This window comes from Eublepharis macularius, chromosome 6, assembly GCF_028583425.1.
Source record: "Eublepharis macularius isolate TG4126 chromosome 6, MPM_Emac_v1.0, whole genome shotgun sequence".
Classification (NCBI taxonomy): Eukaryota; Metazoa; Chordata; class Lepidosauria; order Squamata; family Eublepharidae; genus Eublepharis; species Eublepharis macularius.
In genome coordinates, this window is record NC_072795.1 from 98961983 (window position 1) to 98987776 (window position 25794).

Below are 25794 nucleotides of genomic sequence, written 5' to 3' on the forward strand. Positions count from 1 at the left end.
TCCTGTTCACATGATATTTGCACAACACTGATGCAAACACTGACTTGGTACTAATGCCAGTGAAATATTCTTGAATCTCTGTGGTTCATGATTCCCGTGGTTACTGCTATGCATGAAATTAAAATTACTTGCGGAAAGCTTTCAGTGTTGGTTGTTGTGGGTTTTCCGGGCTGTATTGCCATGGTCTTGGAAGACCACGGCAATACAGCCCGGAAAACCCACAACAACCATCGTTCTCCGGCCGTGAAAGCCTTCGACAATACAGCTTTCAGTGTGTGTACAATTGTGAGTCTTTCGACATATACATGCAGCGGCAGATATACATGCATGCTGTAGCAATACGTAGAATGTTAACTTGTTCTGCATGATCAGTAAGCAAATAAATATGCTGTCTTTCTGTCCTTATTATTTCAGTCCTTTAAAATATTACATTAAATTTTCCCTGCGGCTGGTAAAGCTGCCAGTTTTAATTGGGACTCCTAACTTAAGAGGGAGGAAGCAAATATTAAATTGTTTGTCTCCCTCTTCCTCCATTTATTTTAGCTATCGGAGATAAAGACAGTGATTATTATTGTTCTCTTGAATTTGATAACTCCTCCCTTTTAGCTACAAAACATGCAAAGGCGTTTCCAAACCTTTTACTCATCATCTTTCCCCCCTCTCTTTGAGACTAAAAGTTTCATGTAAACTGATAATTAATTGCTTTTTCTATTGTGTATCTCCAGAGATCTGAAGAATAACTTGATTAGTACTATTGAGCCTGGGGCCTTCTATGGACTTTCAGAACTGAAGCGTCTGTAAGTATTAATTCCATCTGAATTGCATTGGAAATTGTACTTGTATTGACATTTCTGTCCTTAGGGAATTTGGAATATGTCACCAAGCAATTATGACACAGAAAGACATAGCAATCACATATAATTCTTTGTTCTATTTTGAATTTTTCTCAATGTGTGATTTGTGATTTATTTATGACTTGTTATTTGTTTACATTATACCTTTTCTGTTTCTTCAAAACTTTAGGATCTTTTGAAATTAGCTTCTAAGCTTTAAGGAAACCATGGTGAAACAGAAAAATAAATACTTTGTAGTTGCTAATAAATAATACCCCATGTAAAAATTAAAATGTAGGATTCTATTAATATTTACTATTAAGGTCTTTCATTATATGGCCAAAGTTCTGTTAGAATCATACAGTCACTAATTTCCTGTAACATTTCCTGTGTTTACTGTCATTTTATTGATCAAATCTCTTCCCCTATCTATGTTTTAACTTTTTGAATCACATGTAGTGAGCTGTAGAAAGCTACTGAAATATGTTTTTAAATGCTCTTTTAACAAAGTATTTTTAAGTTACCATGCAGGCATTCGGTATTTATTATGGAAAACAAATTCTGGGCTCCTTGTTCTTACTTTGTCATTCCCTTCCCAAATGATTTGAATTTTCATAGTTTACACATTTTCAAATGGATCTGCCTGTGAATCTGAATGTGTTTTGAGTTAGCATAAATACAGGAAATGTAAAAGAACTGTGATGACAAGCGTGTCTTATTGCTGTGGAGATGATATATTCCAATAACACAACCCTGACCTCTTGTGGGGAGAATTGGTAAACTATAAAAACTGTGATCCCATATGGCTCAGTCACCAGTATGTCAATGGAAAAGGCAGAGGTCACACAACAGAAGCTCTGAAGATAACTGTAGCAAGCTCTCTAATCTCTTGTAGCTCGCTGTCATTATACACATATCTGTTATTTACTATTCTCAGTAATTTTTCGTTACCTTCAGTACTATATAGAGCAACCTAAGAGGTAGTGAATAGCGTCAGTATAATATCCCAAGTTTATTTCTAAATCATTATTAGCTTCTTCCAAAATGAAAGGTTGTTTAATTGCCTGCTGGGGAATGTTTAGAACACAGTCCACATAATACCTTCTATTGGGACCAGCCAAATGACACATAACGGCATGCAAGCTTTCAAGTATTCCAGAGCTCTTCTTCAGGCTGGATGTTACATTTTTTTAAAGAAATGTAAATGGGGGATTTGGGCAGGGGAAAATGCCCTAATCGAGCCTGCATTCTGTGTTAGATGCAAAACCATCCAAATGGTGCTGGTTTCAAGTTGTACCTTTTTCTTCTCCTCTGTGGATGAGGCAATAAATCAATTATACTCCACTGAAAAAACAAAGTCCAACAAATGTCTCTAATAAGTCTAAACTAGCAAGACTTAAAGTCCCTTTAAAGAAGACAGCACAGATCACTTGTAAGTCATTGCATTAACTCAGGCAGTATTCAGTACTTCACAAGATTAATACATTTCCATTTTTTAAGGAAGTTGCATTTAATGTTAGAAAAATGTGAACTGTTTTCAGGTTATACTTGAGTCTGTTTCCTAATTCATATCTCTCTCACAAAGAATATAGTAAGTATTTGAAAGCTGATGCAACACAGACATCTGTAAGTGACATGGGGCTTTGTGAGTCAGTTGGAAAAACCACAGACTACCAAATCTACATAAAATTAACAATTTCATTTGGAATCCTCAGTGTCTGGACTATACTGAGTTAATTTCATATCAGCAATAGAAGAGTAAGAGATCTTGTGGATTAACACAAAATGATGTCTAAAGGGAAAATAAACAAGAATACAGGCCATGTGTCTGGTTGTTTTACAAGATCAATTTCATGAGTCAACATTTCTGGCATAAATATTTACAGCAAAAAATGAATACCAGATTTGTGTGACATGAGGTGAATTTGGTCTGAAATAATAAGGAACAGTTGAGAAGCATATAAAAGCAAGCTGATAAAAACTGCTGTTCTCTTTCCAAATATTTAATTATAAAAAAAGTAATTGCTTAAAAATCTGTGTGACATATTGGTCAGGGAAACAATGCTTACTGTTGGAAATATTCTCCGCACTTTGATGACAAAATAATTATATAGTAGCATAAATGTGCATGTCTATGTTTAACTAGTATTCCCAGTAATCAGTGAATAACAAGTAATCAGTGAAAACTCAGTCCAGCTAAATATTTAAGGATATAGTCCAATTGCAAAGTAGACTTTTCTTTCTTTGAAAATAATTTTAAAAACCTTTATTAGAACTCTCCTTAGTAGTTGATCCGGGAATTACTCCTTGAGAAACATTACAAAAATTGTGCGATAATTCATACTCTGAGAAGGAATGTATACTGTCACACCACTGCAGTCCCAAATTTAGTAACAACCTCATTTTAAAAGTTATCCTGTTACATGAAGAGCTATCTCAGAAAGCTAAGTACTTTTGTGCTTGATTCTGTAGTTAATTTGTATAGAAGATTGGTGCTGTATGTGATGGTCCTCTGCTTAGATAATGGTCTTAAACTTACCATATAGTAGATGATGGCCCTATACTTAGATGTTCCTGTTCTTGGTTGGTCGCTGATGCCCCCGTTGCTCTCATGAAAAGGAAGCAAATATCGTTGGTCAGGGGTCTCCAGTATTTTTGAGCCTGTTCACATCTTTGGAATTTTGGGGTGGTGAGCTCCTCCCCAAAATGGTTATGACAGGAGGTGAAGCCAAATGGCTATTGCAGAGCATGTGACAACTGTAATACCTCTCTCCTCACTTTGCAAAAGAATTGTGTGACATCCACACTGAACACACAAAGCTGCATTATTCAGAGATAGGGTTGCCATGTCCCCTTACCCTCCCAGTGGGGACTTAGCACTCACCTTTAGACTCTTCTTGCATATGCACAAAACACGCACATGCTCCTGGTGCTCTGTGAAGGGTGGGAGCATGTCCATCAGAGGTCTGCCCATTGGTCCATATTACCTGTATTTTGGTTAGATGCATGGTTCAGCCACTGGAAGATCAGATAACCTGGAGAAGGAGGAGGTGGATTTCTAATCAGAATACTGATTAAATATTTAATTATAAAAAAAAGTAATTGCTTAAAAATCTGTGTGACATATTGGTCAGGGAAACAATGCTTACTGTTGGAAATATTCTCTGCACTTTGATGACAAAATAATTATATAGTAGCATAAATGTGCATGTCTATGTTTAACTAGTATTCCCTAGTATTCTCCCATCGATTACAAGTCTCGAACAAAGCTCCCTCTCTGCTTTGCATAGAATGTCATGGCAATAGTTGTTCAGGTCACAAACTGCACTCCATCACTCTTGTTCCCTCTCCCTCATTTTGTTCTGTGATGGATACATGAAGCAACCTTATACTGAGTAAGGCCTTCGGTCTGTCAGGGTCAAAACTGTCTGTAGCTGATTGACAAACATTCTGGGTGACATTCTATTTAGTGACATTCATGTCATTTAAATTTCTCTCTGACTTCACACATTAATAAACCTTTTATATTGGGGGAGCTATTTTAAAAAACCTTTTCCTCAAAAAAAATTATAAACGCTTGTTTCTCAGAGAAGGGGCATTGATGGGTGAGGGGGGGGGGAGAAAGAGAAAAGATGAAAAGCCTGAAGGGGAAATAGAGCCAATAACTATCTAAACAAAGCCTCAGGTGCTTACTACTACTCCTGTTCCTCCAGAGTCTGCAGCTGTGGAAAACCTTTTCATTTGAATGAGGGTAGCGAATAACAAGCCCTGCCTTACAATGGTCCTGTCTACTTTCTGAAAAGTTGGGGTGCCGGGGAGTATCAAACTGGGAAATTATGTTGTAGATCAAGCTCTCTTCTGATAAAAACAAACAAACGCGCAACAGTCTTTCAGCCTGTTTGCTTGCCATACCAAACAACAACTAATCTGAGTTGCCCCCCTTCAGTTTACAGTTGCTCCCCTGATTAGATTACTCCATGGATAAAATATTTAAAATTAGAGTAGAGTCCAAAGCTCACTGCTTTTTGTGAAAGTGTTCATCAGTAGTGAAAAGTGTTCATCAGGACTGAAAAGCAATCTCTATTTGGTGATTTCTTTTTCCAGGTGACCTTATGAAATCTCTACCTTATGAAATCTCTTCAGAACAAGGGAAATGCTGAAGCAGGAAGCACCACTATACTCTGAGTTAGTTTTATATTGCCATTAATGTAACTGTAATGTATTGGTCGAACTCTAGCTTGCAAGCGAACTCAAGGCTATGCTATCATTGGTTACTAATTATGGATAGCAGCCAGTCAGGGGGACAAGATAAAGACCAATCACTGAGCTGTAAATAAGTTACATTGTATATGGGTTATGCAAATGATGGTATTGTAAAGTTTGTGTTTTCATTGGCTGTTAGTTATTCTGGGGGCGGAGCTGCTGTATATATATTGAAGGTTTCTGTTCAGTCTGTTCGTTGTTGTGTTCCTGCTAAATAAAGAGCTGTTGATTTACCTCAGGTCTGAACCCACTATTTAATACTAACTAAACCAGATTAGGCACATAGTGTTGTGATACCATTTAGAAATTTTATAATTCCCAATTGTCTGGGATTACTTTTCAAAGACTCTGGAAAATATAATGTCACTGAGGCACTATCAAATCAGGGAAGAAGCAATCGCTAAAATGATGAGGGAGGGGTGAGATTTTGTGGAACATTTCACCTCAAAAGCACTGCTTTCATGCCTGAAATTGAGATGACTGATAATTCATAAAAACCAACTGCCCATTGTTCCTATGAGAAGAGGCCAGATATCAATGCTAGTAAATAATAAATTCTTGTAAACAAACGATATCATAGGTTAACAGTCTTACCTGATTTAAACACAGTGCGAATCCTGAGGATATATACTTTTTATCCAGGTAGGATTGCCAGCCGCCACTGGAGATGGGGGATCCCAGCCCATCCCTTAACCTTGCTCATCTGGCCGGTAAGGGGGAGGGGAAAGCATGGGAACCCAACTGACCACATGCACTCCACCCAGTATGCGCACAGGTGAATTGGATTCAAATGCTCTCATGTTGCCAGAAAATGATGTCATTTCCAGCATGATGCAGAAGTGATGGATCACACTTGGAGCTGATTTTTAGAGACTCAGTCCCCATCATAACCCATTGCTTCTGCTTTGAGCTGGAAACAATGTCATTTTCCAGTTGTGTGGGAGCGTGCGTGTGTTTTGTGTGCAGATGGGGCAAGTATCTGGCACCCCCTCTCCCCTAGTTTGGCCCCCAGGGGACTTGGCAAACCTGGGTCCAGCCTGGTCTAGGATTGCCAACTCTGAATTGGGAAATTCCACGATATTTGGGAGTGTAACCAGGGAGAATGGAGTTTGGGGAAGGGAGGAAACATAGTGGCCTATAAAGCTAAAGAGCCCACCTTCTATAGCAGCCTTTTTCTTCAGGGGAACAGATCTCCATAGTCTGGAGATAAATTGTAATTCTCTGAGCTCTCCCATCTGAAGTTTAGCAATCCTAGCCTAGTATTAATTATTACCAGCAGTCTTTGCTGACCAAACTAAAATAAAAATATACACCTTAATTGCAAGATAAGAAGAATTGTTTCTTCTAGGCTCAAATTATGTAGAGAGGTAAGAAAGGAGTTCTGTAATGGTATCCATTATTTGATCTGATGGTACCGATGTCTCTCTATGTGTGAGCGCATGCATGGGCACGCACAATATGGCCTTTTAAATTTCTGAATAATCTAGAAATGATTTTTGTTGTTTTTTAAGAAAAATATTATCTCAAAGTCAATGTAAATATCTTGCAAAAGATTTATATGAATACTTTCTTTGTTTTCTATAATTTTGACACAGCTATATGTATGAATAATTGATAAAGCAGTTTATTTAAATCTAGTATTTGTCCAAAAAAGGTTCCTTAATGCTGAATGTCTGTCTAGGTTCCTTAATACTGAATGTCTATCTAAGCTATAAAATATCCTTAATGATTTTTTAATTTTTTTTTACTTCTTAAGCTGTTCTAAAGGTTTTTCTAAGGGTGAATTTTGTCTTTTCATGACTATGCAATTTATTTTCCCCTATAACTAATGCCATTTCCCCCTTTCCCTTTTCTTATTTCAGGGATCTTTCTAATAATAGAATTGGTTGCTTAACACCTGACATATTTGTAGGCCTTAAAAATCTTCACAAATTGTGAGTATGGCTCCTATTAAAAGAACACTTAACTGGTTTCTTTTAGGAAAACCCAAATGTTCTTCTGGTTTATAGCAATCATATAGTGCAAAGGACAAATGTGTACAGTTCATAAAACAAAGCCTTCTCTCTCTTTTTACAGCACTCATCAACCAAAAAGATCCTCTGTGCAGAGTTGTTCAGAAGTTGTGGCAGAGTTCAGATTATGTATTTGGTTCCATGTTGTGTTTTATGTTGAAAAGTGGCTTCCATTTTCAGTCATTATGGACATACCTTGTTGTTTGTCACTTTTAAAGTCCAAGCAGCTGTTGTTTCATGGTGCCATTTTTCTTCTTCATCATTGTCTTCAGCTTTATTTGGTTAGGGTCATTTAATCTGACAAAGATTTTATCAGTAATGATGAACTGAAGTAAGCTCATGGGCAAATTATGTGAGTTTCTGTAGCCAATCATATTATATGTCTGTGAGATGAAGAAAAATGGGCCATAGAAACAGCAACCAAGAATGTAAAAGGGCACCAAATGGCGGTAAACAACATCAGTGTTGACAGAGGCGAGTCTCTGTTGAAGCCTAAGCAAAATGATATCTTTCTAAATCCATTGGGTTTAGAAGGACACATAACTCTGTTTAGGATTGCATCCTCTGCCTCTCTTTTTGTAATTAGTTTAGCTTGTTGAATATGCTAATTTTGAAGAGAATGGTAGCAAACATGTGATACAGGCTTCCCCAACTTTATTAAGCAAAAATGAAACAAATCTGAAATTAAAAGAATTTAATAATGTCTTATCAAGATAAAAAGAAATCCTGTTTATTCACAACAATTACTTTGAACACGTATTTCAAACCTAGCTATTTGGCACAAAGGTTGCACTGTGAGGTACATGCTGTACAGAAAATACAAATGAAATAATTAACTTCTATTATATTCTACCTCTTTTATTATGAGATATATTTTATGGAAAACCAAGTGATTAATCACTATTTACTGATCAGCTGAGAACCAACTATGATTAAAGATTTGATTCTATTAAGGCCAGAACCTTTAAGGAAAGTATACCTTGTTCATCGTATTGCAAAAAGGTTAATTTCCAAATTCATAAGTCTGTGCATTCACTCATAATAGTAGACTTTTCAGTCAGAAAAATATGGCTGGACCATGCACCTTAAATAGGTTGCCAACCTCCTGGTAGGCCTGGAGATCTCCCAGTGTTACAATTAATCAGCAGACAGCAGAGATCAGCTCCCTGGAGAAAATGGCTGCTTTAGAAGGTGAACTCCATGGCATTATAACCTGCTAAAGTCGTTCCCCTCCCCAAACTTCACCCTCCCAGGCTACATCCCCCAGATCTCCAGGAATTATCCAACCCAGAATTGGCAACCCTATCTTAAATGGAATTATTTTCATTCCCATTTTACTTAGACTTTAGTATGTGTAGTTTATACGCTTCAAACAATGCTTTAATTGTAAATATCTGCTATATACATTTAGTAGCAGCAAGTACTATCCCTGTTTCTAATCTAAACTGTTTAGAAAAGTGAATGGAAGATTCAAAATGATAGTGGAAGTAAAAAGCAGATTCTGATATTAATGGATACTTTGGAGATAAATTAGCTGATCAGAAAACCAATAATCTTCTCACTAGGTTGCTTCCATAGGTACTAACACAGGCCGATCAATTTTAATGAAGTAGTCGGTGTGTTGCCTAGCCCTAATTTAAACTGATTAATTGTTTGCTTTGTATGCATGCCACCTTCTGCCCTGTTTTTTCTCAGTTTTATTTCTGCTGGATTCGTAAAGAATTAGGAAACAAACTCTTTTTACTAAAAGGAAAGGCTTTAAAAAGAAAGCCTGGTCTTGGGAAGCTATCATGTTCCTGTACTTCCCTGTTATTTTGTTCTACAGCTTTTCAAAGGTAGTGTTGTTGCCAACACACATCTTCTTTTTAGCCTGCCTTTCTCTTCTCGCCCCACCTTGATGCCAGGACCAACATATGTCTGTGTGCCACGTGGAGCTAAGAAGCATGATTTCTAGCTATTTTCATCACAAAAGATAATTTGAGTAGGGCCTCATCTACCTAACTAGTATCTGCAGTAAAAGGCTCTAAGTGATTAGGCAACTGAGATGCCTGCCCTCTCCTCATCTGCCACTCCCAGGCCCCACTCACCTGGCCGGTGAGGGAAAGGCACAAGGGGAGGGGGATGTGTGCATGTTCCTGTGTTTCCCTATTGCTCTAGAAAATGACATTTTCCAATGAGAAGGGGGAGTTGCAGGTCACACCAAAGTGCAGTTAAGTAAAAATCCCCTCCAAATAGGGATTTGGAGTGAGAGTGAGGGGTAAGTACCCTGCCATTCCTTCCCTCCACAGCTCATTTCCCCCCACCTTAGCCCCCAAGGGACCTGGCATCACTATTAAGCAGTGTGACTTAAGCTACAAAGACACCTGTTACATTGTGCATTTCCTGCATTTTGCAGGGGGTTGGACTAGAGGTCCCTACCAGCCGGCAGATTCTCTGACAGCCAAATGTTATGCATCGAGAGGCATATTTCTCAGACCAGTACCAGTAGTACCAAAAAATCTAGGTAGCTGCAGTGTTGAGATATACTGAGTTCAGTTGAGATATACTGAGTTTCACTTCAGATTGAAACATAGAATGAATGGTTTTATTTGCATTGTTTTGATAGAGCTGGAGTGATGGGGAAAGCCGGAGAGAAGGTTAAGAACAAAATAAGAGGCCTACTGTATAAGAGCAGTGGTTAATGTAGTCCAGTATTTGGTTTTCCGCAGTAGCCAATCAGATGCCCCTGGAAGGCTTAGAAGCAGAACACAGAAGCCCATGTACTGGTTGGCAACTGAAATGGCATGCTGGACTAGATGGATTGCTGTCTTATCCAGCAAGTTCTACTTGCATTCTTATATTCTCTATCTATACACCCTGTCTATATATATTACATGTAACTGTTATTACTAATATCCATGGATTAATTGATGAGCTATGAATTTGTCTAATCCCATTTTAAAAGCCATCACCAAACCCTGTGGCAGAGATTTATATAGTTTAATTGTGTATTGTCTGAACAAATATTTCATTTTTCTGCCCTGACTCTGTTTCCCATCAACTTTATCGGGTGCCCTAGGCCTTAGCATTTTCAGAGAGGCAAAGAAGGTCCTCTCTATATACTTTCAGCATAATTTATACATCTCTGTCATGCCCTGCTCTTAGTTGTCTTTTTTCTAAACTGAAAAGCCCCAAATTATTTAGCTTCTGGGAAGCTATTGTTCTTGGTCACTTGAACTGCCACCACTTTTCTAGTTCTGTGATAACTTTTTTTGAGATTGGTAAGCAGAACCATGCAAAGTTGTCCAAAACTGCTTGGTGATGAGATGACTAATGCAAAAGTTGCAGTAGTCAAGATGAGAAGAGATAACAAATTCATGAATCAGAGTGTTAGCTGAAAGTTCAAGAGGGAAGGGCAGATTTTGCAATGATTTAAAGGGGAAAATGAGATAATGACACACGACTGAATGTGCAGAGAAGAGGAGAAGGAGAAATCAGAGGGAAAGCCAAGTGTGCATGTCTAGTAGACAGTTATATTATTGATGGATATGATGAGTGATCAAAGAAAGTGAGGTGTGGAAGGAAAGATAAGCTAGACATGATGAGTTTGAAATGGTGAAGAGATCTCCAAATGGATATATCAGACAGACAGATGAGGTTGCAGATTGGAGGTCAGATAGAGAGGTATAAGATCAATTACCAGCAGCATATACATTTTATTGCAAACCCCAGGATTTAATGAGATCACTGTAGAAATAAAAATATTTGGGGACTGATCTGTAGGTAATTACATTCAGATGGCTAAAATGCTTTGCACAGGCTCTGATTCTTTCTGATTATCTCACACCTTCAACAGTTTGTGTTACCCAAATGTGGGATCTCTGCGAGTTTGGGGGAATTAGCATACAAGGAGACAAAGTGAGATGAGGTAACTAGCAGGATCTCCCCCAATGTATACCAGGATTGTTCCCTTATAGAACTCTCTGAAAGAACCAGGTGGGTGTTCAACAGGAATAGTTTTATTAAAGGGTCAGCAAAAACCAACATATTAGAAAGCATACACAACACACGCACAGAACTAACTAGAAAACCGGGAGGAAGAGGGAGAGAGATTCAGGGTCAGGTGATATTTATCCATGTAGGAGAGTAGCGTCTGAGCAAACAATGCTTCACAAAAAGAGGAAGGAGAAGGCTCAGACATGAGTCTGAAGGTGTGCATAGGGTCTCAAGAACACACACACTGAGCAGATGGCAGGGCAGTCCAATTTATACTGTGAATGTACCCTGGGGCAGGATCATGTCTTCTGCTCAAAAACAATAGCTTAATGGCTATCTCTGGAGGTGAGATGATAAAATGGGAAAGGCTTCATTAAACTTCCTGAGCATTACTAAAGGTAAGAAAGATGATTGATGACCCATGATTGTTGGATGGGAAGGGCTATCAGATCCCTGAGTAACCTTGATTAGGAAGGTGGGTGAGGGAAGAGCAGAAGGGTGTGTAGGAGATTAACTCAGGAACTCCTGGAAGACCTCTTTTTGTCCTTACATCTTTGCACATCTCAAGGGTCTAGGGCTGCTAGCCAGTCCTGCCTCATGAATCATGTTTCAGTGATTTCCCTTCCAGCCAGATTGGGAATTGTTCAGCCTGGCCAGGCAATATGCTATGTGCTTGAAGCTCATGAGGGGAGGGGTTTATGATATAGCCATATTAATAAACTTCCCTATTAGTGTCTGAGGGCGAAGCTACAAGTGACGAATGACACTTGAACGGCAAGTGTATTTCTCCCTGTTCACTTGTGCTCCACTCAATCCACTTGCCGTTCAAGTGTCATTCGTCACTTGTAGCTTGGCCCTGAGTATGGCTTGACTGCTAACAGTTCACAGTTGCTTTTTTTGTCTGCTTTTCCTTTCAATAGGGTAAGATTTTTCATACATTTTCACAACTGGGACATGTTTTTTAACGTTATTACATACAGTTTATTTAATTTTACTCAAAAAGAGTCCAGTAGCACCTTTAAGACTAACCAATTTTATTGTAGCATAAGCTTTCGAGAATCAAGTTCTCTTCGTCAGATGCATGGTACAGAAACTGGTCAAATATAGAAGAGGAATATATACATTTACTGTGTATATATTTTTGTGTCTGTATTCTGTATTTTTCCTGGTTTCAGTTTAATACTTTCATATGGTTATTGTTATAGTATAAGATTATTGATATCACATGATATCACATATGTGGATGGCAGTACCTGATGGCTAAAAATATGCCTGACTAATATACTAGACTGAATTTTTACGACTTGCTTATTTATCCCTTGGCCAAATTTATGTTTGGTGAGCTGCTTATGTTCTAAATATGATTACCAATGACCCATTTTAAAGCAGCACGTTTTCTTTATCTCTTCTCAGGGGGCCAGGCTATTGTTCTAAGGATGAGTTATGCAGATTGATTTACCAGAGTGTAATGGAGCTTTTAGTAATTCATACACCACTTAGAAATACTCTGCTGTAAACATGTGATGGTAGAGATCTGTTGTTCATTTGAATAATATATTAAATATATTATATTAATAATACAATACAATGCAATGAAATGCAAAATACTAATTTAATATATAAAATATATTAAATTAATATATTTGATAGTTCTATTGAAATCTATAGCTCATATTTTTATAAATATTCTAATCCAAATTAATTGGTGTATTAACATCTTTAAAGTTTATTCAGCACATTTGATTTCTGTTTTATCCTGAATAATCATTAATAGAAATGGGCACGAACCGTAAAATGAACTAAAGTTAATCATGAACTGGGCCAGTTCGTGGTTCGCGAGAGTGCAGTTCATGGAAGCCCCATTTTCACGAACTTCCATGAACTGCTCTGCTGGTTCGTTTGGTTTGGGTTAAACCAAGCCGGCAGGGGTTAAATGGTTTAAACCCCCATATCAGCTGCTTGGTGAGGATCTCCCCGCCAAACAACTGATGCAAGCTGGTGGGGGTGAAATGCCCTTTTCCCTGCCGCTGTGTAGCAGCGCAGAAAGGGGCATTTAAACCCCCAGATCAGCTGCTTGGTGGGGACTTCCCCGCCTGCCAGCTGATCAAAGCTGGCTGGGTTTAAATGCTCCTTCCGTGCCACTGTTCAGTGGCACAGAAAGGGGCATTTAAACCCTGGGCCCTTTCCGCATTCCAACGGCAGGGTTGCAGGCTTAAGCCGGCAGCCCCACCATTCCCTTCACCTTCTGCAGAAGCAGCCAGGAGATCCCCGGCTTAAGCCGGTAGCCCCGCCGTTCCCCTTGCCTGCTGTGAGAGCAACTAGGGGATCCCCTGGCCACTCCAGCAGCGGGCAAATGGAGCGCCTGGCGGCAGGGCTGCCAGATTAAGCCAGCAGCCCCGCCATTCCCTTTGCCCACTCTCAGAGTGGCCAGGGGATCCCCTGGCCACTCTCACAGCAGGAAATGGAGTGCCCAGCCTGCTGCGAGAGCGGTCTGGGCACTCCAGCAGGTGAAGGGAATGGAGACTCACAGTAGGTGGAGGGGATGGAGTTCCCTTCGCCTGCTGCGAGAGCGGATCAGTTGCTTGTTGGGAATTTCCCCGCCAAGAAGCTGATCGAAGCCGGGAGGAATGTTCCTTTCCCTGCTGCTGCAAAGCAGCACAGAAAGGGGCATTTAACCCCCCTGGGCAGCTGCTTGGTGGGGATCTCCTTGCCAAGTAGCTGATCCAAGCCAGTGGGGGGTGAAATGCCCCTTTTAGTGCTGCTTCGCAGCAGCACAGAAAGAAGTCTTTAAACCCCACGAACCATGAACCGGTTCGCAAACTGGGGCAGGTTCATGAAAGTTCCTGGTTCATGAAATAGGATGAACCACTGGTTTGTTTTTTTCCTGGTTCGTGCCCACCTCTAATCATTAACAGTATCATATAATCACTTCTATGTAAATGTCACAGGGGCAGCTAGTGATTTCCTCACAGAATAAGCAACATATAGGAAAACTGAAAAATAAATGAACTTGTGTAGAAATTTAAATATGTATTCTGAAATGTGAACTTTTTTAAGATCACTGTCATCACAAAGCCAGTGTGGTCCACAGGACAGAGAGTTGCATCTTAGGAGGCTGCAGCCTGGTAATTACTGTAGCAGCTATGCTGGCTGGACTTACCTCCCTCCTGAGCTGGCTTGGTCAATCGACTGAGCAGCATTTTATGATCAAATGTTTATCTCAGCTTCCTAGTAGTAAATTTTTCATAAAGCCCTGGCAAGATCACTGTGCTCTGCCTTCCCTACACCCCAGTAACTGCAGTGCAGAACTGCATTAAAAGTATAATACATCAAAAGGCATTTGCTGAATGCAGTAGGGGTGTACACTGAAATTTCCATTTCAGTTTTGGATCTGCGGTTTCCTAAGAAACTATGAACCATTATTGGGATTTTCCAGATGGGGTGTTGCCAGCTTGGATCTAATCCATCTGGTTTTTTTCTCTCGTTATCATGACTTTTAGGCCCATTCTTTGCAATGAGAGCTTCCAGGCTCTTTGTGGTAGCTGTTTTTCAGTTGACAGCACCAGAATGACACAGAACACAGTCCTCCCTCTGAACCATTGTTCCACTGAGTATTTCCTCAGTTACCCTACACATATACACACAACAATAGATCCTGAAGAAGATGAGTGTCGGCAAATGTTCACTAAGGTGGGGAACTGACTGTGAAAGGGATAGCGGGACAGCAATGGCATTAAAAACAATCCTACTTCATGTTCACTTTTTTCTTTTGCTAAGTGCCAATACATTATTACCTTAGCATTCTGCTGTTGCCATGTTTCCTTGGGCTTTGTAGTTTTGTTTCCAATTATGAGGGGTTGTTCTCACATTAATTGCCGTTGATCTCCAGCACAATTGTCTGAATCCTTGCCTCCTGCACATAGAAAGACCTGTGTTTTTCTGTAAGTTTTTCTTTTGCTCTGGACAGACAGGATTGTTTTTGAAAGGGCAGAGAAGGTGAATGGTTTGCAGGATGGTGGGAAAGCAATCTTAAACAGATCTTAGCACTATGTTATTTAATAGTGCTTACTCTCAGGGAAGTGTTATTAGAATTGCAGCCTGTGATTGAAGTCTGCCCATTCTGCCTTCCAAATTTTTCCAGCACCAATAGTTGGGGGAGAGGTCTCCCCTTTTGAGGTCCTGATTGGCAGGGAAACAACACCATTGCCCAGAGAGTGACAGTGGAGAAAAAGATGCATTTGTGTGCATTGTGCACATTTCCTCTTCCCAGCAACAGAGTTAATTAATAACAGAAGGCTCTCACCCCTTGGGATCCAATTGGTGAATGCCATTAAGGAAAACAAGATGCAGCCATGCAGGTTTTGTGCCAGCCTGCTGCCACTGCAAGCTAAAAACCAAACCAAAACAAAAAAAACACACAAGCTTTTTGGATTGTGTCATTATAATTTTGTTTCCTGGATTTGGTTCACCGTTCTGGAAGCTGCTTTAACTAACTGAAACAGTAATTTCCAGGTGTGTTTCTGGCTCGTTTGTTTCATTTTGCGCACCCCCTCTAGAATGCAGTATTACTGGCTTCACAGGCCCTTGATCTAACTTGAATCCCATGAATTTTGTACTCCCAAATCCCCCCTCTCAGCAGCCCTGGATGTGCCAATTTACTTTGTGCTGTTCCAGCAATGCAGAACCTATTTTTTACAAAATTCACACAGTTGCAGTAAAAATGACAACCATCTTAATAAAAAGAATCTTGTGGAAGTCAAAATCCACCACAGAAAGAGGAAATGCTATCACCAGGAGTACAGTCCAAACAGTATCAACATAAAAGAGAATATATATTGACAGAGGTGAAGGGATGGAGCTTCCTGGCGGATAGGTCCATCAACAGCTACTAGCCATGAGTAGAAGGAAACTCCATATTCAGAAGCTGTGAACCTCTGAAACCCAGTGCTAGGAGGCAATATTAGGGGAAGGCCTTGACCCCTGTATTGTGTTTGCTCGGTCTCCAGAGCAACTGGTTGACTGCTGTGTGAAACAGGATGCTGTATAAGATTTCTGGTCTGATCTAGCAGGACTCTTCTTACAGTCTTCTGATTATGTCTGTGACCATAAATCCCTATTATACTTGAATGTATGTGTGGTTGTTTTCTACAGTTGTCTTGCAGAAGAAATCAAGACATCCATTGCATGCACACAGTTCTACTTGTACATCAGAGGCCATGAACTGTTTTCATGTTGATTTTTTCCCAGTAGTTCTGTTATCTTTTTGACAATGTAACAGTGATTAACATATCTAGACACTGGAGCCAAGGTGAATTGGAGACAGATACTTTACCATGTTTGTATATGTTCCCAACCATTATTTTTAGCTAGAGCAAAGAAAAAAAAAATGCATGTTTTCATTTACTTGTTTCCACCACTGACAAAAATGTTACACAATTAAACACAGTTTTGCTAACTGTTATTTTAAATAATCTCTTTCTTTCTCCCCCTTAGGAATTTATCGGGGAACATTTTTTCAGGTCTCATGAATGGATTATTTTCTGAACTCTTAGCTTTGAAAGCCTTGTAAGTACAACTTTATCATTTAAATGCTCACTTTTGGTACTGTTTCCACACATAAGTGCAAAACTATTTATCCATTATCTAGATTTTTGGTATTGCATGTTCCTACTATAATTAATAAGGGCTGAAAATAATATTAATTCCCTGGTTGGATTTTTATAAAACACATACTAATTACTTTCTGTAGCTTGGGCTAATTACAGTATCTGGAATATTGAGCAATTGTGCTGGAGTCAGGCTGGTAATGCTCCAGTAATAGCTTTATAAAGAGATTTTTTTAAAAAAATTGAAGTTGACTTTAAAAACACTGATGCTTTACGTTAATTTCCATTACATTTTATGATGGGGTGAATAGAAGCAGAGGACAAATTAATTCCTTGCAACATTTACATAAAATGTCTTAGATATTCATTATAGCTATACTTAGATTAAATGCACATATTAGAATGAAAACATTTAAATATTCTTCTTGTTGGCAAATAATGGAGTTTTTATTAAACAATAAAAAGACTGATGAAAAATTAACTAGAGTGTAGAGGGCAAATAGTGTTTCCAAATTACATGTATATGGAAGTTAAATTTGTGGGCACTACACTTTTATTAAGCTCACTGAATTAGGAACTTAATTTGGTCTCTGTTCAGTGAAATAATGGTACAGTATATCAAAGATTCATAGGTCACACTCTTTTTCACCTAAAATACCAATTCAGAATTCCCATGTTCAGATCAAGCATCAACTCTAACTCAGCAATTCTGAAAAATATATATTTCTGTGATTGGATATTTAAATTTGACATGAATTAGACACAAGCGCTCTACAGGACTAACCATAACTAAATATGAATATATAGCAAGCCGAATTGTGTCTGAATAGAAACCATGATGGTGCATACTGAACATACTAATCAAGGTACACACTATCTGTGGAGGTACTATGAAGCTGTCTAAAGAGATGGTATACATGTATGCCATCAATGTTTGAAGCCACTCAGAATACAAGTAAAGTAGATGACTATATAGCTTAGATTTCTTGTTCAAATCAAATATTATATACGTTAATTTTAAATAAAAAATAGCGCCTTTCATAATTATTTGTTTGGGGTTTGACTTTTAGACATTTCTACACTGATTCACTGATCTGTGATTGTAATCTCAAGTGGGTCTTACAATGGGCAAGAAATGCCTCAGTTCGGATCTCGGAAGAAACAGTTTGTGCTTATCCCAGGAGTTTAAAAGGAGCAGTATTTCGAAACATGAAGGAAAATCAGCTAATATGTGGTGAGTTGTATCTCTTGCTTGAGCATCATATTTTTAAAAATTCCCAGAAAAAAGAGAATATACTAAAGGATAATTTGGAGTGAGTGATGTTCAATGAAATCCTAAAAGGATTTACTCCAGGCTAAGCCCATTTAAATCAATGACTGGAATAATTCTGCTCGGGATTTCACTGGTTGTTGAATTTTGAAATAGTTTGGAATACAGATTTGCCGAACTTGTAATGCTTAGCTGAATTATGAATCAAGTGTCATTTCCACAAGGAGTAGTACACCATCTCAAACTGTAAAAATGAAATTGGCATTGTACACATGGTACCTATAAAGCAGAGTTCAGGCACACAAGCATGGTGTTTGTTTTTAGTGTTTCTGCTTTTTGTATAAGTCATAGAGAGGAATCAAAGCTCAGAGAGCTGAACAATAGATCCAAAGAATGATTTTTTTAAAGGTTCCAGGGAACAGTTAAAAGCTTCCAGAGCCTTGGGAGATTTGAAGTATGAGAAAGGGGTCAGACACGTTGAGGGATTGCATAGCACCCTTTCTCCAAAGTATGGAGGTTCCCTGTTTGGCAACACTTTCATGTGTCCTTAAAAGCCATCCTTTGGGTCATTTGTACAGCTCTCTCTTACCTGTAATTAGCATCCATGACTTAGATGGCAAATAAATAAAAATGTTGAGGGACACTTACATTGCAGCTTGATAAACCAACAGAGAACTTTAAGAAACTGGGTGTCTTTTTAAAAGAGTTTTCTGGAGGAGAGAGCATTGAGCGACTAGCGCATCAATGCAGAAGAGCTTGAACAAAGGTCTGAGGGTGGATGCTGGATCGGAAGGCATGCATGCAACTATGTGGGGGAGTAGTCCAATTATACTGTGGAATGTACCTTAAGGCAAGATTGCATCTTCTGTCCCAAAACAATGACTTAATGGTTGTCCCTGGAGTGGGACAGAGGACTGGGAAGTTGTCTCTGTGGTGAGACAATGAACTGGGAAGGTTTGATAAAGTTTTCCAAGGTGGAACTGAAGTTATAAGCGATGATTGATGACCCTCTGGATAAGGGTGGATTAGGCTATCAGAGCCCTGAGTCGCCTGAGAATAGGGGAGTGGATAATGGAAGACTGGTAGGGTGTGTTGTGGTGATTAATTCAGGAACTCCAGGAAGACCCTATTGCCTTAGGATCTTTGCACATCTCTAGAGCACGGGGGGTGAAAGTTGGCCTCACCTGACATCTCACATGCTAGCAACGTTCCGTCTCCCTGCTGGGATCTGGCTTTCGTATTTCTGCTTGCGTGGGCAGTATTGTGTTTGAAACACATGCAGAGAAGGGGCTTATGGCCTAGCCATATTCATAAGGCTTCTTAATATTGTGAAGGCAAGTCTGACCGCTAACAAGAGGGTTTTTCTGTCATTCCACATACATACCGAACTGGACTCTTGGAAGAAGAGCAGTCTCTGTCACTCTTTCAGAAAGTCTGCAAGGAACAGTTGTTTAAGAAGGACTTTAAAAAAAGAAAGAAAGAAAGCCTTTAGCAATCTGTTGCTAAACGGGGCACTTTTGGGGAAAAATATTTAGCATTTAATTGTTCTTGTTCTTATGAGGCTTGATTGCTGATATTTTGTGGTCTTTAAGCTGTTATTTTGTTTGATTATGATTCTGAGCTGAGGGGAGTTTGCTTTTCACTAGCTAGTGTATGTAACTGGGGAACAGGTGTAAGATGACAAAAATCCACAAAGCAGTGCTAAGGTTGAAGAGGGCACAACTTTAAAGAACTCAAAATAAAATTGCAAACGTCTTTCATATACAGAATGAAGTTAATGGAATTGTGATTGCCCTCACCTGCCTCTGAAATAACCTTCTCATGCATTTGTATGTAATATAACTGAGGCAGTTCTTATTGCATTGTGTTCTGGTAAACATTTTTATTTTCATTAGATTATATTATTGATGGCATGAAATAAATGTCAGGTTGTATTTTTCCACTTGTCACCCAAGCAATCCTTGTAGGATTGGCTTTACCTGTACTTTCAGGTGAAGGGTAGACTGACTCTTTAAACTCAAAAGCTTACAAAAAGGCAGAGATGTAAAAAAAAAAAAGAGTAGGCCTACTCTTATTTATAATAATGGATATAGGTTGGGTAGAAATAAGAAAATATGTAATGACTTAACTGGCTGGCAGGGGGGAAAGGCGGGGAATGGGACTCATGGGCATGCTCCAGGTCCAGTGTGATGACATCACTGACATCATCACACTGCCCTGAGAGCGCTCCCATACTTTGCAGTGGGCTGATTTGGGCCCCAAACAGGCTGAATCAGGCCCATTTGGGGCCCTAATTGGCCCGCTGTGAAGCATGCATTTCTCCCCAGCCTTGCATGATGATGTCACTTCCCGAAAGTGATGTCATTACATCAGTGTGGGGCTGCAAACACTGCTTGCACACACATGTACAATGCTGGGGTGGGAAGTAAGTGCTGAATCCCCCTCCTGCTGGGAGGATAAGGGGATCTGGCAACCCTTGGAAGAACGAGAGCTACTGCTGCCAAGTGGAGGGGGGAATAGGATTCACCTCACAAGTCTTGTGAGTCCCCCACTTGTATCTATCTAATCTCAAGTCTAGCCTCTTTTATTAGTGCGTGTTCTAAACCAGAGATCTTGTGATGTTGTCTCATGATCTAGAGAATAAATATATTGTACCCCTAAGGACTTTGAAGTACTTAACCATGTATAAGATCTTGATTTAGACAGAAATGTAACTTATATTGATATTTACATTTATTAATTTAGGAAATTTAGAGACCTGCACAAGGCAGCATATCAAAATATCTAGTTCTCTGTCTGTGGATACTGAGATCTGGAGATTGGGACTGTATGGACAGCCATTGCTAGTCAACCACAAGAGTATAGCCAGCCTTCAAACCTTGGTTTCTATCAGTAAAACACAGGGAAGGGCAGAGCCCTTTTACAGGGATGTTTTAGCTGTTGAAAGATGACTCAGTTTGGGACAGGTCTGGCAGAAATCACCTGGCAACTTGTTATGATGCAGTTTGCATGGCTCAACCCGACCTGGCTGCCTGCTACCTAATGGTCTGAATAGCAACATTGAATATTCATGCTTTCTGTAAGGGTGTATATCTCTTTTAAGTGGAGAAGAGTACTTCCATGCATGTGGATATATAATGAGTGTACGATGTAATGTACCCTTTGTGGAGTACCCACTGTTGAAAATACAACCATTTGGTTTCCAAGAATTACCTGACAAAATGCTGTTTGTAAGTAATACCATTGAGATTCTTTAAGAGTACATTAACGCGAGTTGGTAGTAATGTATTTAAAATATTTATTGTGATATTTTACAGTCATTTTATTAATAATATTGAGCCTTTGAAAAAGTTGGCAATACAAAACGGGATTAATAATGCTGGCAAACGCCCATTAGGCTCCATCTCTTCACATCATTCTGCTTTAAGAAGTCAGATGTCATATCTTTACTCTTGTGAACCTGAGAAGAAAAGAAGGAAAGAAAATTCCTAATTGTGGAATTGAAATTTGGATATTTACCTCTTGTAAATAGCGGCATTCATCTGTCCAACCAACTTGGAGCAATTTATAGTAAAATGTTATATTGCATTGCATTTATGGTGTGTACAGGTTATGAGATTTGTAGTAACATTGTGTAAGTATTAATTCTCTCTATAAGATAACATTGTGATTCTCTATTGGTACATTGATGATTATATTTATTGTATTTATTAGGATATTTATTAGGATATCTATTGTTCTTGCACTTTAGTAGCACTTTGAGCACTTTAAAACTGTGATAAAAATTAATTAACTTCCTTGGAATTGTATATGTTTTCCCTCCATTGGGCTTTTGCCTTCTAGTTGTTAAGTTCCTACTGTTCAACAGCAGTCACTTCATGATAGGAAGTATAGTGCAGTGGTTAGAGTAACAGATTGGGTTCAAGGAGACTTAGGTTCAAATCCCCCCTCTACCTTGGAAGCTCACTGGGGGACTTTGTGCCAGTCACACAGTCTCAGCCTAACCTACCTCATAGGGTTATTTTGAGGATAAGGTGGGTTATAAATGAAGTAAATAACAGATAAAGCTCAAGGCAGAATGGTCAAAGCTGAGACACCAGGCTAAGATGCATCCACCACGTTCAGGAATCAACGGTCACATCAGCAGAAGAGAACTGAATGTTCCAGTGTTGATAGGAGAGGAAGAATTATTGAAGGTTAGCTACTGGGCAGCCGCAGTAGTAGAAAATGACATTGGCGGAGGATCTTTCACAGACAATGGCAGTGTCACTTCAAGTAACCCTCATTAGTACTGCAAAGCAGAAGAAGGCAATGGTAAACCACTTCTGCTAATCTCTTACATTGAAAACTCTATGATGAGACTTTACAGTAGTAGCCCAAAATTTATGGCATATTTATTTATTAGATTTTATACCACCTCTCCCTCAAAAAAGGCCAGAAGTGGTTTACAACATTAAAAGCAACAGTAAATATTATATATAATACTAAAAACATCACTGCAATTTCAAATACACAAATACAACCAATAGTAAAAAACAACCAGGTGGGAAAGATTCCACAGTATATCAAGACTGGTTAAAAGCCTTCTGAAACATTTCCCCCTTGCATGCCCTGAAGAACCTAGATAGATCCCACAAGGAAAGCCCTCGACCTGGTGTAAGAGAGACAAGCCACTCTGGGGCTGAGCACCACCAGTAAGCCATGAAATGAGGAATGCAGTCTTAGTGAGGATCATATCATAAGAGCTGGCCTACAGGTATGATGGTCTCAGGCTGTGTAAGACTTTAAAGGTTAAAACCAGCACCTTGAATTTGATCTGGAAACCAATTGGAAGCTGCTGTAAAATAGGCTACATGTGGGCAGACCATGATGAATCGGTCAAGAACCTAGCAGCTGCATTCTGGACAACCTGTAGTTTCTGGAGCATCTTCAAGAGCAGCCCTGTGTAGTGAATTACAGTATTACAGTAGTCTAACCTGAAGGTGACTGTGATGTGAATTACTGTGGCCAAATATGACCAAGATAGGTAGGGGGACAGCTGGCAAGCCTGGCAAAGATGGTAGAATGCCAACCTTGCCACTGTGGACACCAAGGACACCTGCTTATTCTGCTTATCCAACCAAACCCCCAGTTTCTTCACAGAATTCACCAAAGATAATTGGACCCTATCAAAAGCTGGTAGCTGCACCCCCTCCAGAGGCCAAGTCCTCCCCAACTTCTGTCTTAGATGGATTCTATTTCAGCCAGTTCTGTCTTAACCATTTGACTACAACATCCAGGCACCGGGTGAATTCTGAGGAAGCCACCTCAGGCTGCTTATCCAACAGGAGAAAGAGCTGGGTATCATCAGCCATACCTCCTGACGAGCTCTGCCAGGGGGTGCGTATAAATATTGAATGACATTGGGGACAAGATCACACCCTGCAGGACACCACACACCAGTGACCATTTAGAAGGCCTTTCATCTCTAATGGCAACTTTCTGAGAGCGTCCCTGGAAGAATGAGGAAAACTACACTAAGGCAGTACCTTGAACCACCAGTGAGGCCAGACAGTTGACCAGGATCAAATAATCTATTGTGTCAGAAGCAGCTGATAGATGGAAAATAGCAGCAGCACTGAACCACCTCTATCTAACTGAAGGTGGAGGTCGTCAACCAGGGCTACAAGCACCGTCTCGGTCCCAAACCCAAGCCTGAAGCCAGACTGGACCAGATGGTGCCAACGGAGCCTCCATAACACTACTTGAATAAAAAATGGAGGCAAGATCCTGGCAGTGCATTACGATTTTGTCCTCTAAAAAGGTCACAAACAAGTCACAGCTAAATGCCAATTCACTATCAGTTTGGCTCCACTCTTGGGAAGTCAATTGACAAATCACCTTAAATAATTGTTCTGGATGTGAATTAATGGGCATGATGGAGGCAGAAAAGTAAGTCTTCTTTGCTGCCTTCACCGCCACCTCATGGGCATTCAGTTGGGCCCTATAATGTGTTTTCAAAGCCTCATCATGAGATCGTTGCCAGGTTTGACCTAGTCGTCTGAGCTACTCTTCAGTTCTCTAAGCTCCTCAGTGTACTACTGGCTGGAGAGGAACAAGTGTTCAGAGGGCATCGAGGAGCAACCTAATCAATACCCCCCCACCAAGACCTTCATTCCAAATCTCAGTAAGCACATCGAGAGAGCTGCTGGTAGGATCTGGTAAATCCGGAAGAGCACTCTAGAAACCAATTGGATCTATAAGTCTCCATGGGTGCGCATACATTAGCTCTCTGCCTTTGCAGAGGGGGATCACAGACCTCAGTCTGGCCTTCGAGAGGAAGTGATCTGACCATGGCACCAGCTTACATTCAATCAATTTTTGCAGATCTACATATGCTCAAAAAAATCAGATCTAGCATATGACTTGCTTCATGTCTCAGGGCAGAAACTACCTGGGGGAGTCTTAATATCACTATAAAGTCCAAGGCAGCCCCAGATAAGGCAGTGTTTATATGGACTTACCAGTAGAAGTCAAGAGCTTGGTCAGTACTGCCTTCTTGTGAGCTTTTATATTGGAGGGTTATTAGTAGCTCATATTTTTAATTGTTCATTCATCTGCTTCATTTATTATTCGTTTTGTTTCATTACTGATTTTGTTGTGAGCTGTCTTGAATTTTTTTTGTGTGGGGGAGTAGACTGTAAATAGTCAAGTAAATAATAGGGTCTGAGAAAACATAGGAAGAAAGGAAAATGGTGTTTGAAATGGAGCCACAAGACAAATGGGAAAGGAGGCCCAAGGCACTGAGAAGGACAGAGACATAGACTTGGCAGGCAAAAGTAGACTTCTGCATTTCTGCAAAGGGAGGCATGGTATTATCATCATCTCAGATTTTATCATCCAGCATTTCGCTTTGTGAAAACAGGGAAACTATCATTCATTGTAGACTAGTATTTGGAAACTGACTTAACAGTTGAAGTAGTTTGTTTTATTACAGTAGCTGCATTATAAAGATTTATTAGTGGTTTAAAATTATTGCTGACTTCTTATTCTCCATGGTGTATTTTGTTCACAGCATAAAAGCAAAGTCTGTGCTAAGTGTTTTTCAAGTATTATGAAATTGTTATTTTATCTGTCCCTTTTATTTTAGCAGTGTCTTCCTTTCAGATTTCATAGATACTTAGGGGCCTGAATTCTGTCCGAAAAGTTCAGTTTTCCGGAGTAATAAACACGTGATTGGCATGAAGAGACCAAATCTACACATCTCTGTTTCCTTTTTATGCACTGTTGTAGGTGTACTATTGGATAAATTTGTGTGAAGTAAATGTTATTGGGAGGGGATGATCCAGCAGTAGAGAAGAAAAAACTCCTCCTTCCCAAATCCTTGTCTTTGTGCTGGAGGCTGTAATCTGGAACACTGTAAAAAGGATAGTGTCAGAGGGGAACTGTATATGATTAATATAATATTTAGTTTGATCCTGAGGAATAAAGGTTGAATACAGGAAACAATAGCATTACAGTATAGTAGAAGAAGCAGAGAGAGGAACCACAAGGAGAGAAGAGATATGTGGTATGTCTTTTTGATGTGATTTTATATTTAAACCAGGTCTGAGCTTTTAACAAAAACATCTAGGATTTTTCTTTTAGATGAGAGTGATGAATGAACCCCATTTTTGTTAAAGTCACACCTGTATGAGTATTTTGGCTGAACAAAATGCCATTCCCAGAGCTAAGACAAATAAGTGGCATGAATTTTACACCTAAATGGTTGTCAAATTAACACACGAGGGGGAAGAGGGGTTGCCAGTAGAAAACTTTCCTCCCATCTGACACTTCTGAAGTACCTACCAAGAAAC

At 39.5% G+C, this 25794-nt stretch overlaps 1 protein-coding gene across 1 annotated transcript in view; it reads left to right on the forward strand.

Annotated features, from left to right (window-relative positions):
• ADGRA1 (adhesion G protein-coupled receptor A1) overlaps positions 1-25794 on the forward strand; it is a 519857-nt gene that overhangs the window by 129132 nt on the left and 364931 nt on the right. The window contains exons 3-6 of the mRNA XM_054983221.1: positions 726-797; positions 6959-7030; positions 16577-16648; positions 17760-17923. Of these exons, the coding sequence (XP_054839196.1) occupies positions 726-797; positions 6959-7030; positions 16577-16648; positions 17760-17923 (380 nt within the window). The remainder of the gene's footprint in view (positions 1-725; positions 798-6958; positions 7031-16576; positions 16649-17759; positions 17924-25794) is intronic.